At 41.9% G+C, this 17,175-nt stretch overlaps 1 protein-coding gene across 4 annotated transcripts in view; it reads right to left on the bottom strand.

Annotated features, from left to right (window-relative positions):
* The window catches only part of LOC121002730 (collagen alpha-6(VI) chain-like), a 252,655-nt gene that overhangs the window by 39,530 nt on the left and 195,950 nt on the right, over window positions 1–17,175 (bottom strand). For all 4 annotated transcript variants that reach the window (XM_040434224.1, XM_040434223.1, XM_040434225.1 and 1 more), the window contains exons 34-37: window positions 8,434–8,470; window positions 8,338–8,349; window positions 7,752–8,245; window positions 465–555 (exon numbers count right to left, since the gene is read on the bottom strand). In XM_040434224.1, the coding sequence (XP_040290158.1) occupies window positions 465–555; window positions 7,752–8,245; window positions 8,338–8,349; window positions 8,434–8,470 (634 nt within the window). The remainder of the gene's footprint in view (window positions 1–464; window positions 556–7,751; window positions 8,246–8,337; window positions 8,350–8,433; window positions 8,471–17,175) is intronic.

The following is a 17,175-nucleotide window of genomic DNA, read 5'->3' as shown; positions in this document are numbered from 1 at the left end:
ATTCCAGTAGGACCACTTTGTCTTCAGTATGCCTCATTACAGTAGGCATTCTCATATTCCATTGTAGACTAATATCGGTCTCTTCCCATCACCCCAAAAAAGGTACAAGAAAATCTACAAAAAGCAACACAAAAACACCCCATATACATGTAAGCCCTCATGTTATTGTGCCTAAAATGTGATGTAAAATGTACAAAATATGTAGCATTTCTGTAGCATAATGTCACATCAGGAGTTAGACATACAAAAATAATAATCCACTGCACCTAACTCAATGAGGAGGTGTGGCTCAGTTGGAAAGGGACATATTCTACCAAAAGGTGCATGGCTTGCTATATAACAATTTTGGCTCAAAATGTTCTTATGCCTTTAGGTTAATTCATCCTAATAGCACCTAGCATGTGGTGCTGATTTATATTTTTCCAGATACAAGGAAATAATCCTATGTTTGAAGAGCCTCTTACCATAGCAAAGTGTGCAGTGTGAAATGACTTCTAGTTTTTGGTCTTGCAGTCTCTTCCAAACTAAGAGTTGGGATCTTCTGCTTTCATCTGCCTAATTAACAACAAGCAGAAATAATGTGACATCAAATAGGATATGTGGATTAAAAATGTTTATTGTAACTGACTAATCTAGATTACACAGACTGCAACAAATACTGTTTGGCAGCTATAATTAAATGAAAGCTGATGGGATAAGAAGTTAAATATTATACAGTTCAATAGCTCTCATGAAAACATTTGCACAATGGAGAAAATACTGTAACTTTACCGTAATATGTAGAATGAATAAAACAGCAGTTTTCATGCATTGAGTTTCCCTCATATGTAGCATAACAATTGCAATAAAATTATTGTTAGTACATCATAATAATAATTTAAACTTAGAAAACATTTTGTATAACTTTCATAGATTTGTCCTATCTTTCTCATACTAATGTTTCCTTTAAGGGGTATTCTTATGGTGCCTTTTCATACTTACCTGCTGCCAGCGCGCCGTTCACTTCCTGAATTCTGGCTGGGGGCAGGCTTTATCTTGATTGATGTCTTCTCCCGGTCGGGCCGCGCGCTGACTGAATGCACACGCCGCCGCGCATGCGCCATGGTGACTTATTCCTGGCCAGTATAGTACAGAGCCGGCGTGCGCGTTCGCGGCTCTGTACTATTCTGGCCAGGAAGAAGCCACCATGGCGCATGCGCGGCGGCGTGCGCGTTCAGGACACCGAGCGGCCCGGCCGGGAGAAAAGAAGGAGTCTTCTGCGCAAGTGCGGCCACAGGGATTCTGGAGAAGAGCGGTGGCCGTAACCATGGGAGACCGAATGACTACAATGAGGTAAGTGGGGATGAATTTTCTCCTAAAGGGTGGGAATTGGTTAATCAAATATATTTACAAAAATGATCACTGTCAAATGATTAACAGATTTAACAGTGATTATTATGATGGGAATACCCCTTTAAAGGCTTGTTCCGATTGTGTGAAGTTATTTCCTATCCACAGGAGAGGTGATAACTATTAGATTGGTGGTGGTCCTATTGCAGGGACCCTCACTGATCACGAGAACAGGAACACCGTACCCAGTTCAGTCCCCTGTATGAAGGGAGCGGCTGGTCTGGCGTGCCTTTCATTTCCATGGGAGTGCCGGAGAAAGCCAAGCGCTGCCAGATTCAGCAATGGTGATGTGAACCTGCACATTCACTTCAATCTACAGGATGTGCTAACTTTGTTTTTGCAGTATGCATTTGGAGGTATGTCTGCTTCCATTTTGGTAATGCACTGGTAACTAACTCATCTTTTCCACAGGCAGTTTTTAATTAGCGCAATATAAAGCTGTACTCTGCTCTCCCTGAATTAATTTGAGGCCAGCTGGCATGGAGAAAGGCAAGAAATGGAGCAGAGTAGACACATTATACATGTGATTCCAGCTCTCCCTAAAATAATTAGAGGTAAAAAAACAAAACATACTTACCTGATCCATTTGCTCGCGACGGGCCGGCCGCCACCATCTTGTTTGAAGGTCTGGGGCGAAATCTCGCGCGGTCCGAGATCACGTCTTCACACCAGCTAGCATAGTGACATCATATACGTCACCGCGCACAGGATTTCGTGCGAGATTTTCAATCAAGATGGCGGCAACCGGCCCGTCACGAGCAAATATATCAGATAAGTATGATTTTTTTTTTTTTACACAATTTCAGGTTAAATCGATTCACTACTATGAACCACAAGTAAATTTGGCTCCGTGACTAATCAAAGTTATCCTGAAATTTGTATCGAAGTCCACTATGTGGACTTTGATTTGCTCATCACTACTATTCAGTATACCTAATTTTCAATTTATATAAAGTTTGCAGAGTGTTGTTGCATTGTGTTTGCTTTTACTTTTACTTTACTCACTTCATTTTACAGGATGTGCTGACTATGTTATGGACAGTTGGTGTGGAACCACTGATTCAACCAGCAGACTTCAGTTTGGGATAAACATAAGGGTGTTATCCTGGCAGTGACCTGGCATTGACCCTTTAACATTTGTACAGGGATGGGTAGTTTGCTACAGGGGTGCCACCAGGCTGCTACCTCTTGGAGTAGTCACTGTATGGTTTCACAGCCAACCCACAAGGCTCAGAGATATCAATGTGGAGACCAAAGGGATTAGGCAAAACAGTAGTCAGAGACAGGCCGAGGTCAAGGAAGGCAGATTATGAGCAAATCCAGGAAACAGTCAATACGGTCAATATGATAAACAGGCACAAGTCGGGTCAGGCACTCTCCCACAGGAGAGCTGTTGCATTGTGTTGGCTTTTCCATATGTGACATAACGTAACATTGGTTGCTTTGTTATATGACCGCCGGATGATCTGCTTTTTCTCCCTTTAAAGCTGCAAAATTTATATGCTTACACCTTAATTCTTGTAAGGCTAGGGATACTCTGCAACTTAAAGAGGACCTTTCACCACTACTGACATGTCTGTTTTAATAGCTACATGCATTCCCTGTGTAATAACAATTCTGGAGCATCTTTTCTTATGGCTCCATTCCTTTATTATTTCTACTAGTTTGTGCAGGTACACCCCCCCCCCCCCCAACTTGTTACCACCGCTCTGTACCCTTACTGCAGACTGCTAGCAATTAATTCATAACTTCTAGCAGAAATAATAAAGGAATGGGACAACATAGAGAATAGATGCTCCTGAATTGTTATTACATGGGGAATGCATGAAGCTATTAAAACAGGCATGTCAGGAATGGTGAAAGGTCCTCTTTAATGACAAGCTTCATGTGACCAAAACTCGCTCTGTAGCAGTACAACCTCAAACATAATGGAACTGAAATGGGTCACAGCACTACTTTCGACCTTAGAATCTCAAAAATTCCAACACTGCTGTTCCATACTGTTGCGACACAAGAAACTTTGGTTGTGCAACATTTCTGGAGACCAAAGTTGACATGTAACACAGGCTAGAGCTTTTCATATAACTCTTATCTATCACATGATAGTATACACTTGTCAACAGACACATGCATATATATATATGTGAAGTCTGAGACATGTTTGTTGTCCTGCAAAAAGTTGTCAGTAGACACCATATTGCTGTATTATACAGTTTCGAAGAGCACAAAGTCTTCATCTAAGAAAACCCAAATAAGCAAATGTAACATTCAATTTTACTTTTTTATCTTACTAACATAATGTAATTTTGAACATGATTTGGTTGTAACATTACATAATCTAGCAAAGCTGTCAAGTTGAAAGCTTGCAGAAATCTGAATTTCTGAGGAACTGAAATTATCTCAGAGGAAAAGCAAATGTGTAATTCCAGCACATACTTTATTTCATTTTTAATCTTCTTCCATCCATTCCAAAAATCAGTGACTGCAGTATATTCTCATCTCCAGATGTTCAAGACTCAGGTTTTGTTTTAGTGAGTGTTTTTTGGTTACAATGTAATTCCAATTGGATGGAAAACAATTTATGATGTTTCTTATTCACAATTGCTAAGCAGGAGACAATTTTGTTTTGAACTTACCTCACTTCAGTATTGTTATAGTATTGGTATGAGTCCCTTAAGCATTTGCCCTATTTTGGATTTTAGCACACAGTGAGGGGATTTATCAAATGATTATAGCAATACCAAATATATACTCACAGAAAGTTAGAGATATTTGGCTTGTGGGTGCAATTTCAGGATAAACCTAAAATGCACCTTTGCAGGTGAATTTAATGTGACCTTTCCTAAACTTTTGAATGCACATGTCCAACTGTTCAATGTTTCAGTACTTTTTGCCCAATTTGCTGTTCTCTAACAAGGAGCTTAATGGCAAAATTTACAACAGGTTTTTGATCCATCACCCAATAAATGTCCTGGTTGAATTAGAATTGGGATTTAAACAGTCCTCCTCATCATGCTGTTCACATTTTGATATTATGAGACCAAGACAACACCTAACAATTGATAAACAGTATCTCATCATTGTAAGGCTTCAAGCAGGATGTTCTCAGACGGAAGTGGCCGCTGAGCTTAGAGTGTCACAGAGTGTCATCAGCAGGTTGCAACAGAGATACTGAGAGACTGGGAGAGTCACAGAAAGGCATAGCAGTGGACGTCCTTTGGCCACATCCCACACTGATGACTGCTTCCTTGTGAACAATGCCCTGCAGAACCGGATGGTGAATGCCATACAACTCCAGGTACAATTAAGGGAGGTGAGAAGCACCCATATATCACATCAGACCATTTTAAAACATTTACATCAGTGTGGTCTACGTGCTAGATGACTTGCAAGGGTACCTGACCACACCACCAGACATAGGCGTCATTGTCTTGCATGGGCCTGGGAACATCTACGCTGGACATGGGACCAGTGTGCCTCAGTACTGTTCACAGATGAAAGTCGATTCACATTGAGAAGAAATGATGGCCAACAATGATGTTGGAGACGTCAAGAAGAGCGCCACTGTTGTCACCAGACAAAACTTTGGTGGTAGTGGTGTTACAGTGTGGGCAGGTGTATCTAGTCAATACAGAACTGCCCCACACTTTGTGAATGGTACAGTGACAAGCCCATATTACTTTAATAACATCATTAATCTAGTAATTGTGCTTCTGTATGAACAACACATGCCTAATTTCATCTTTATGAACGACAATGCCCCAGCTCATCGAGGTCACATCATTAGGGAACGGCTGCTGGAGACTGGGTTACCTCAAGTAGAGTGGCCTGCACTTTCTCCAGACCTGAATCCCATTTAAAACCTATGGGATCAGCTGAGTTGCTGTGTAGAGGCTCGTAACTCTCTACCCCAGAACCTCAATGACCTGAGGGTCGCCCTTCAAAGTGGGATGCCCGGCCTTAGCAGACAATAAGTGAACAGCATGAGACATCGTTGGCAAGCTGTAATTGATACTCAAGGCCACATGACAAGTTATTGAGACATCAACATTTTTTGTGGGGGTATACACACCACTGTTGTGGCTTTTGTTTTGCTTCTACTTTTATACAATAAAACTTTATTTTTGAAAATATTTTTTGTGTCACTATATTTAAAGACCGATGACAATTTTATATTTCTCTCTACAGAGTTGCATGTGGTCTTTTTTTTTGGCAGAAAATTTTTCCATTGGTGCCAATCTGGGGTGCATATTTCATGAGGTTTAATGAATAGCAATTTTCACAGTCTTTATTTTTTTATAATTATTTTATTCTATGTGGCTATTCCCATTATGTGTAGTTTATGTCTTTATTTTTGATACATGTATAAATGCATTTCTAAGTGAAATTTTTTTTTTTCCATTTTTCACTTGCATTTTTTTAAACACTTTTTTTAACACTAGGTGAAATGAACATGTGATCCCCTATTATCATTTAGTGATATCATACACTGCAGTACTTCTGTACTGCACTATATTATGTCAGTTAAGGTAAAACTGACAGGATGCCAAAGGCAGGGCCTCATATGCATCCGTACATGATAGTTAAGAGGACCTCTAAACTCTCCTGACATGTCTGTTTTACTAACTACTTGCATTCCCACCTGTAATAGCAATTCTGGGCCATCTATTCTTATGATTCTATGCTGTTCTATTACTCAGTTATTGCTCTTGATGTTTATGAATCAGTCTTCAACTGGTTGGGGGTGTTTCCCTGCATAGTTTCACACTTGCAGCACTGATTGGACTGAGTCAGACCAGGCAGGGACACGCGACAACTGGTTACACCCAATTGCGAATTCATTAACAAACTTCCAGTTGTAATAACTGAGGAAATTATCAACATACAGTTATTTATTTATTTAAAGGTGCTCCAGAACTGTTATTGTATGATGAATAACATTATTTGGTAAAACAGACATGTGAGAAGTGGTGACAGGTCTACTTTAAATTAGCTTATTGTTGTGCATGACACCAAATATCTTCTGCATAGTTCAAGATTGTCATAAATAGCAAAAACAGGTTATCTTATAAAGTGATGGCATATTGTTAGGATTTTCCTTCAATTTATGATTACTGAGCACACATGCAGCACTGCATCCCCTTCACTGTTTTCCCCTGTGCAGCAGTGCCCTGGGCACCTAATGTCAATGAGGCCAGAAGATACACCAGTGCTTCAGCTCGTTCATTCTCAGGAATCATCGAGGTCCCAGAGGTTGGGACTAAAGATGAGCGAAGTTTAAAAAATTCGATTCGGCTGCTTCACCGAAGTACACTAAGAAATTTGATTTGTTACGAATGACTGTCACAAATCACATTCCACACGAATATGCCATCATGTCATCAAAGTCAGAAAGTGCGTACATCACCTCATGGACAATGCACTGTTAGTCCTAACTCAGTATAAAAGCTGAACTTAGAATTTCAAAATATTAAGTGGTTGCAGTAGTGCATTATGGGTGTACAGTAGCTGCAATTTATGCCTGAGCAAAGTAACAAAAACATAACGTTATGACTCTTATGCCCAGCACAGTTGAAAAAAGATATGTGCCCCGCACCCACCCATTGCGTGCATGCTAGAGGTCGATTACAAAACTATCATCAGTTATTGTTATGTGGATGGTCACAAGGAAACGATCATAAAAGCCTAGTTTCTCATAAAATGTGGATTAAAATATATAATTTAATAAGTCAATAGAATCTATTATCATACTAAGTTGCGCCCTTAAGGGTAGTATAATATGAGAACACATCCTCTCTACTATTAGCCAAAAACAGCACAAAAAATATTCAGCAATTCAGATAATAGGAGCTATGAAAGTCATGATTGATACCCTCACGAATACAGCAAACTCATAACTATGAACCTGCTGTATACTGCAGTTGCTCCTAGTAGCCTAAAAGGACAAATAATTTTGGGCTAATAGGATAGTGAAAAATAATATGATACAAAAACCATTTTAAAGAGGGTTTCATTTCAAAAGGTATATATACTAAATGGGCACACAGTCCATGATGTTACAGAATACCTTTAACTCACCTGCGCAGGCGTTAGACAGTAGTTGAACCAATCGAACAACTGCACACAAGAGGATGTGACCATGGATTGGTATGAAAATAGTCATGTGATTAAACCTTGTCACTACTGCCATTTTGGTTGCCATGCATAGGGCAGTGGCTGTTTATATAGCTCATAGATGCCCAGATGAGGGCCATCTGACAAGCAGCTTGGATGCCCATTTGGTGGTGAAAACCTTTAAACAAATTGTGTAACACATTCTGAATTATTTCACCTGTATAAATAACTGGATAACATGAACTTACCTCAAAAGCCCTCTTGATATTTGGGACATCATTGAAAGCAATAATCACTGGTGCAATATCATTTGCACTTAGTTCCAATACAGCTGTGCTTATTGAAGTAACATCTTGGGATTGTCCATTGGCAAAGAAGATTGCAACTTTCCTCATGAGTGCTCCTTGTCGAATGCGCTTGAAGACATTTCTGGCCACAAATCTCATACTTTCTCCAATGTTTCTCGTAGCAGTTGACCTTACTGGTGAAATGTTACGAATTGCTTCCAGGAGCAGACTTTTTTTCTTGTACTCGGAGAACCGTATGAGTTGTTTGACATAATTGCTGTATGAGACTATGGCAACACGTGCCCCTTTAGGGCAATTACTTTCACTAAGCTCCATTTTTTCAACAAGGGAGATAATAATATCCTTCATTCTTTGAAAGGCCGCTGGTGGAACATCTTGAGATGTGTCAAGAGCAAACACTATTTCGGTTGGAAAGGCTGGACATGTGGAAGGACCTTAAATGAGATGAAAAGAATGTTGAAAGGGTTTCTTTTTTACCTTTCTTATTTGAATTGTGAAATATAATGTAATTAAACATAGGTTTTACCTGAGTAGCAAGCTGCAAGGGGAAAAAAGACAGAATATTAAATATTAGATTGATACAGTTGACTATGTATTGTACAAGGATTCTGGATTTACTTACGGCAATTTTCTCTAGCAAACTTTACAAGTTCGCAAGTCTGAAAGAAAAAAGACAAATAATGATTAAAATGATTAAATGTTTTTGTGTGCAATTCATCTACCTACTATGTAATTTCCCCTTCAGCATGAGAACAGAATATAACTGAAATGGGTCATTGACTGTAATAAGAACAGTAGGGGCTCCTTATAACTTGGGTACAGACTAGTTATCTATGGTATTATTTTTTAAAATTTCTTCTGGTAGTAATTAAGCCTCTACTGATCTGTCTAGCCTTGTGGTTTTACTAGGTAACAGCAATGCAGGCATAACATACAGTCAGGTCCATAAATATTGGGACATTGACACAATTCTAACATTTTTGGCTCTATACACCACCACAATGGATTTGAAATGAAACGAACAAGATGTGCTTTAACTGCAGACTGTCAGCTTTAATTTGAGGGTATTTACATCCAAATCAGGTGAACGGTGTAGGAATTACAACAGTTTGCATATGTGCCTCCCACTTGTTAAGGGACAAAAAGTAACGGGACAGAATAATAATCATAAATCAAACTTTCACTTTTTAATACTTGGAACGCATAGACATCACCAGACGCTGGGTTTCATCCCTGGTGATGCTCTGCCAGGCCTCTACTGCAACTGTCTTCAGTTCCTGCTTGTGCTTGGGGCATTTTCCCTTCAGTTTTTTCTTCAGCAAGTGAAATGCATGCTCAATCAGATTCAGGTCAGGTGATTGACTTGGCCATTGCATAATATTCCACTTCTTTCCCTTAAAAAAACTCTTTGGTTGCTTTTGCAGTATCCTTTGGGTCATTGTCCATCTGCACTGTGAAGCGCCGTCCAATGAGTTCTGAAGCATTTGGCTGAATATGAGCAGATAATATTGCCCAAAACACTTCAGAATTCATCCTGCTGCTTTTGTCAGCAGTCACATCATCAATAAATACAAGAGAACCAGTTCCATTGGCAGCCACACATGCCCACGCCATGACACTACCACCACCATGCTTTACTGATGAGGTGGTATGCTTAGGATCATGAGCAGTTCCTTTCCTTCTCCATACTCTTCTCTTCCCATCACTCTGGTACAAGTTGATCTTGGTCTCATCTGTCCATAGGTTGTTGTTCCAGAACTGTGAAGGCTTTTTTAGATGTCGTTTGGCAAACTCTAATCTGGCCTTCCTTTTTTTGAGGTTCACCAATGGTTTACATCTTGTGGTAAACCCTCTGTATTCACTCTGGTGAAGTCTTCTCTTGATTGTTGACTTTGACACACATACACCTACCTCCTGGATAGTGTTCTTGATCTAGCCACCTGTTGTGAAGGGTGTTTTCTTCACCAGGGAAAGAATTCTTCGGTCATTTACCACAGTTGTTTTCCGTGGTCTTCTGGGTCTTTTGGTGTTGCTGAGCTCACCAGTGCGTTCCTTCTTTTTAAGAATGTTCCAAGCAGTTGTTTTGGCCACGCCTAATGTTTTTGCTATCTCTCTGATGGGTTTGTTTTTTGTTTTTTTTGTCTAATGATGCCTTGCTTCACTGATAGTGACAGCTATTTGGATCTCATCTTGAGAGTTGACAGCAACAGATTCCAAATGCAAATAGCACACTTGAAATGAACTCTGGACCTTTTATATGCTCATTGTAATTGGGATAATGAGGGAATAACACCCACCTGGCCATGGAACAGCTGAGAAGCCAATTGTCCCATTACTTTTGGTCCCTTAACAAGTGGGAGGCACATATGCAAACTGTTGTAATTCCTACACCGTTCACCTAATTTGGATGTAAATACCCTCAAATTAAAGCTGACAGTCTGCAGTTAAAGCACATCTTGTTCGTTTCATTTCAAATCCATTGTGGTGGTGTATAGAGCCTAAAATTCATGTATGTCCCCAGAGTCATGAGTCAGAAACAATGTGGGAAATGTATCATCAGTCAGGTTTGCATTAGGCCTCATGCACACAGCCGTTGTGTGGCCGTTCCGTGCATTGGGGACCGCAATTTGCTGTCCCCAATGCACAGGCCCCATGAATGGGTCTATGATCTGTTCGCACCGTAAAAAAAAATAGAACAAATTAAAAAAAATTGTGGTGTGGAGGCACGGACAGAATCACCACGGAAGCATGTCGTATTCAAGTGATACGGGCCACGGCCGGCAACGGCCATGTACATGAGGCCTAAGGGTACTTTCACACTAGCGTTTTTCTTTTCCGGCATAGAGTTCCGTCACAGGGGCTCTATACCGGAAAAGAACTGATCAGTTTTATCCCCATGCATTCTGAATGGAGAGTAATCCGTTCAGGATGCATCAGGATGTCTTCAGTTCAGTCATTTTGACTGATCAGGCAAAAGAGAAAACCGTAGCATGCTACGGTTTTATCTCCGGCGAATAAAACTGAAGACTTACCTTAATGCCGGATCCGGCATTTTTTCCCATAGGAATGTATTAGTGCCGGATCCGTCAGAATACCGGAATGCCGGATCCGTCCTTCCGGTCTGCGCATGCGCAGACTGAAAAAAAAGGTGAAAAAAATAATTGCCCGATACATTTTGCCGGATGACACCGGAAAGACGGATCCGGCATTTCAATGGATTTTTTCGACTGATCAGGCATTTTTAAGACTGATAAGGATCCTGATCAGTCTTACTAATGCCATCAGTTGGCATACGTTTTGCCTGATCCGGCAGGCAGTTCCGGCGACGGAACTGCTTGCTGGATCTCTCTGCCGCAAGTGTGAAAGTAGCCTTAGTCTGTATTGACATAGTTTATGTCACGTTTTTCAAAAGTCTCATGTTGCATGATAAATTTGTCTTATCCTTAAACATAACACCTTTGTGTAGAAAAGCTACTGCAGTTTTCCTACTTCACCTTCCTACTAGAGTGAGAGTGTGACTTTAAAAAAAAAGTCTCACTGATAAGTCTGAAGTGAAACTCATTAACATAGCAAAGCATGCCCTATCCTACTCCTACCTATATTTCAAAACTGGAGTGAGGGGTGTAAAAATGCAAAAAGTTACAACCTTTTTTCCCAAGTTAGGCCTCCTGCACACGACCGTTGTGTGCACCCGTGGCCGTTGTGCCGTTTTCCGTTTTTTTTTCGCGGACCCATTGACTTTCAATGGGTCCGTGGAAAAAACGGAAAATGCACCGTTTTGCAGCCGCATCCGTGATCCGTGTTTCATGGCCGTGAAAAAAATATGACCTGTCCTATTTTTTTCACGGCCAACGGTTCACGGACCCATTCAAGTCAATGGGTCCGTGAAAGAACACGGATGCACACAAGATTGGCATCCGTGTCCGTGATCCGTGGCCGTAGGTTACTTTTTATACAGACGGATCCGAAGATCCGTCTGCATAAAGCTTTTTCAAAGCTGAGTTTTCACTTCGTGAAAACTCAGAACCGACAGTATATTCTAACACAGAAGCGTTCCCATGGTGATGGGGACGCTTCTAGTTAGAATACACTACAAACTGTGTACAAGACTGCCCCCTGCTGCCTGGCAGCACCCGATCTCTTACAGGGGGCCGTGATCAGCACAATTAACCCCTTCAGGTGCGGCACCTGAAAGGGTTAATTGTACTATCATATCCCCCTGTAAGAGATCAGGGCTGCCAGGCAGCAGGGGGCAGACCCCCCCCTCCCCAGTTTGAATATCATTGATGGCCAGTGCGGCCCCCCCCCCTCTATTGTAATAAATCGTTGGTGGCACAGTGTGCGCCCCCCCCCTCCCTCCCTCTATTGTAAAAATTCGTTGGTGGCACAGTGTGCGCCCCCCATCGGCCCCCCTCCCTCTATAGCATTAACAACATTGGTGGCCAGTGTGCGGCCTCCCATCTCCCCCCCCCCCCCATCATCATTGGTGGCAGCGGAGTTCCGATCGGAGTCCCAGTTTAATCGCTGGGGCTCCGATCGGTAACCATGGCAACCAGGACGCTACTACAGTCCTGGTTGCCATGGTTACATAGCAATAGTACAGTAGTAGAAGATTCATACTTACCGGCTGCTGCGATGTTCGTGTCCGGCCGGGAGCTCCACCTACTGGTAAGTGACAGCCTCAGGTCTGTGCGGCGCATTGCTAAATGAACTGTCACTTACCAGTAGGAGGAGCTCCCGGCCGGACACGAACATCGCCTCTCCCAGGTAAGTATGAATCTTTGCTAGTGACCCGCTGCCACCAATGATCGGGGGGGGGGGGCAGGGGGGGGGGAGATGGGAGGCCGCACACTGGCCACCAATGTTGTTAATGCTATAGAGGGAGGGGGGGGCCGATGGGGGGCGCACACTGTGCCACCAACGATTTATTACAATAGAGGGAGGAAGGGGGGGGGGGCCGTACACTGTGCCACCAACGATTTATTACAATAGAGGGAGGAAGGGGGGGGGGGCCGCACACTGTGCCACCAACGATTTATTACAATAGATATTCAAACTGGGGAGGGGGGGGGGGTCTGCCCCCTGCTGCCTGGCAGCCCTGATCTCTTACAGGGGGATATGATAGTACAATTAACCCCTTCAGGTGCGGCACTTGAGGGGTTAATTGTGCTGATCACGGCCCCCTGTAAGAGATCGGATGCTGCTAGGCAGCAGGGGGCAGTCATGTACACAGTTTGTAGTATATTCTAACTAGAAGCGTCCCCATCACCATGGGAACGCCTCTGTGTTAGAATATACTGTCGGAAATGAGGTTTCACGATCTAACTCATATCCGACAGTATATTCTAACATAGGGGCGTTCCCATGGTGATGGGGACGCTTCAAGTTAAAATATACCATCGGATTGGAGAAAACTCCGATCCGATGGTATAAAAGGGACTCCAGACTTTACATTGAAAGTCAATAGGGACGGATCCGTTTGAAATGGCACCATATTGTGTCAACGTCAAACGGATCCGTCCCCATTGACTTGCATTGTAATTCAGGACGGATCCGTTTGGCTCCGCACGGCCAGGCGGACACCAAAACGACTTTTTTTTCATGTCCGTGGACCCTCCAAAAATCAAGGAAGACCCACGGACGAAAAAACGGGCACGGATCACGGAAAAACGGGACCCGTTTTTGCCGACCGCAAAAAAATACGTTCGTGTGCAGGAGGCCTTAGTCTAAAAACTTGCAACAGAACCTTATAAATGCTGCAGTCAATAGTGATTATGTCAGGCTCCTTCTATTGGCCCATTGCCCAAAAAAAAAAATACCCTTGTTCATTATAAATGATTTGTTTTAATATTTTACCATAAAAATACAAATTTGCCACAAACTCACTTCTAATGACCCGTATAAATTAAAAATCACTTATTAGCTATGTTAACCTGGTACATGCAAAAAATGCCCAATAAACTAGCAGAATCTCAGGTTATTTTGCATTCCTTCTTCCAAAAAAAATTTATAACAGCTAAGGCTACTTTCACAATCGCGTTTTGGGCGGATCCGTCACGGATCTGCAAAAACGGATCCGTTACAATAATACAACCGCATGCATCCATCATGAACGGATCCGTTTGTATTATCTGTAACATAGCCAAGATGGATCCATCATGAACACCATTGACAGTCAATGGGAGACGGATCCATTTTCTATTGTGCCAGATTGTGTCAGAGAAAACGGATCCGTCCCCATTGACTTACATTGTGTGCCAGGACGGATCCGTTTGGCACTGTTTCGTCAGTGTTTTGGTGTCCGCCTCCAGAGCGGAATAGAGACTTATCGGAGGGAAACTGATGCATTCTGAGCGGATCCTTTTCCATTCAGAATGCATTATGGTGCGTTCACACATGAGCGTACGGGATGGAGAGCTCTGTATGCGCGATTGTATGTGCGTTTACAATCTCGGCTCCGGAACAAGCGAACGCCCATTGTCGCGCGTTCCCGGAAGTCTATGTACGGGAACGCGCGACAAGACGCCCCAAAGAAGCTCCTGTACTTCTTGGGGCGTCGGGCGTTTTACAGCGCGATCGTACGCGCTGTAAAACGCTCAGGTGAGAACCATGCCCATAGGGAAGCATTGGTTCTTGCCTGTTGAGCATTTTACAGCGCGTAGGAACGCGCTGTAAATTGCTCAGATGTGAACCCAGCCTTAGGGAAAAACTGATCCGTTTTGGACCGCTTGTGAGAGCCCATGACGGGTCTCACAAATTGAAAGCCAAAACACGAGTGTGAAAGTAGCCTAATCCATAAATTATGTATACCCCAAAATGGTACCAACAAAAACCCACAAAAATTAAGACTCCACAAGGCTACATTAGCATATAAATAAAAAAGTTATGGGACTTGGAACACAGTAAGACACAAAAATATTTTTTTTCCATAAAACCGGTTTTCATTCTAAAAAATGCTAAAACCTAACAAAAAGATAAATAATTTAAATATATATATATTAGGGATTCGCTCTGGTAGTTAGGATTAGCGGGTGCAGCACAGAGGCAAAGTACAAGTACTTGGTTCAAAACATCAGTGTTTATTTACACGTGAAAGCAAAACAAAAACGCAAGTTGCTTGGTGATCGTTCACACACATGAAAAGTTCATATACAAAAAAGTCATCTTTTCTCCTGGGTGTTACTTCACACCCTGTTGGAAGTTCTGCTTTGTCAAGTCCACAGGCATTAGGCGACCTGTTCGCCCTCACAGGGGTCTGAGCCCTCCAACCCGGCTCAAGCCACAGATCCCAACACAACCTTCATATCACAGCACACAGAACTCCTGAGCTCCACTGTCAGACGAATGTAATCCTCCCCACCTGGCAGTGCTGGCCGTTTTTTATGCCTGGCAAAACACGGCCTGGAACATGGGGAGTAGTCACCCACCCAGCACTTTGACTACTCCCAGTAAGAGCAGTCCCGGATCAGCTAGGATCAGCTATTACAGCCATACTAAGTATCAAGGTGTCAAACAGCAACTGCTGCTGACAGATAAAAACCGTCTCTTACTCCACCGAGGCCAGGAACCTCGGTGACACGTACCTATGATCCACGATGATTCCTTGTACCTTCTTACAAAATATATTTATATGTATATACAGTACAGACCAAAAGTTTGGACACACCTTCTCATTCAAAGAGTTTTCTTTATTTTCATGACTATGAAAATTGTAGATTCACACTGAAGGCATCAAAACTATGAATTATTACATGTGGAATTATATACATAACAAACAAGTGTGAAACAACTGAAAATATGTCATATTCTAGGTTCTTCAAAGTAGCCACCTTTTGCTTTGATTACTGCTTTGCACACTCTTGGCATTCTCTTGATGAGCTTCAAGAGGTAGTCCCCTGAAATGGTTTTCACTTCATAGGTGTGCCCTGTCAGGTTTAATAAGTGGGATTTCTTGCCTTATAAATGGGGTTGGGACCATCAGTTGCATTGAGGAGAAGTCAGGTGGATACACAGCTGATAGTCCTACTGAATAGACTGTTAGAATTTGTTTTATGGCAAGAAAAAAGCAGCTAAGTAAAGAAAAACGGGTGGCCATCATTACTTTAAGAAATGAAGGTCAGTCAGTCAGCCGAAAAATTGGGAAAACTTTGAAAGTAAGGGCTATTTGACCATGAAGGAGAGTGATGGGGTGCTGCGCCAGATGACCTGGCCTCCACAGTCACCGGACCTGAACCCAATCGAGATGGTTTGGGGTGAGCTGGACCGCAGAGTGAAGGCAAAAGGGCCAACAAGTGCTAAGCATCTCTGGGAACTCCTTCAAGACTGTTGGAAGACCATTTCAGGTGACTACTTCTTGGAGCTCATCAAGAGAATGCCAAGAGTGTGCAAAGCAGTAGTCAAAGCAACAGGTGGCTACTTTGAAGAACCTAGAATATGACATATTTTCAGTTGTTTCACACTTGTTTGTTATGTATATAATTCCACATGTGTTAATTCATAGTTTTGATGCCTTCATAGTCATGAAAATAAAGAAAACTCTTTGAATGAGAAGGTGTGTCCAAACTTTTGGTCTGTACTGTATATATATATATATATATATATATATATATATTTGGCATCAGCCCATTCATACAAATCCATAGAATAAAGTCAACACATTTTTATCACATACTCTACACAGTATCAAATGTAAAAAGAAAAGTGAAAAACATTGCCAGAACTTCATACCTTTCATTTAAAATAAAAGCTAATTAAAACTTTACCCCAAAATGGTGTAATTGAAAAATATAAAAAAGGCCCTTATACAGCTACATCAACAAAAAAATATGTTATGGCTCTAGAGATGTTACAATGAAAAAAAAAACAGGAACTTGCTGGGTCCTCAAGGTCAAATATAGGCAGGTCTTCAAGTGGTTAATGATCAAGTCAAGACCCATCATATGTTTATTTTTCCATGGCTATATGAAAGATTATTTTTGTACTGTATCATTTTTATCAAAGGGGTTGTCTCACTTCATCAAATGTAATTTATCGCGTAGATATAGTTAATAAAAGGCACTTACTAATGTATTGTGATTGTCCATATTGTCTCCTTTGCTGGCTATCACTTTATACACCGCTTGTATCCAGGGGTTATGACCACCCCTGTAGTGCAGATATGAGGTGGTCAGGATGGTTGCAGCTGCACATGAGTGCCTTTTCGTTCTCACATGGTCCCAGCCACTAGAGAGACTGGTTTCTTTTTCCTCTAGTGTGCATGCATGACCACTGCTGCTGAATTGCAGGATGGCCGTAACTAGAGATGAACAAAGTTCTCAAAACTTCTATTTGGCTGCTTCTCCGAATTTCACAAAGAAATGTGCTT

This window comes from Bufo bufo, chromosome 5, assembly GCF_905171765.1.
Source record: "Bufo bufo chromosome 5, aBufBuf1.1, whole genome shotgun sequence".
Taxonomy (NCBI): domain Eukaryota; kingdom Metazoa; phylum Chordata; class Amphibia; order Anura; family Bufonidae; genus Bufo; species Bufo bufo.
Note: the sequence above shows the minus strand (reverse complement) of the source record. Positions and strands in the feature narration are given on the sequence as shown.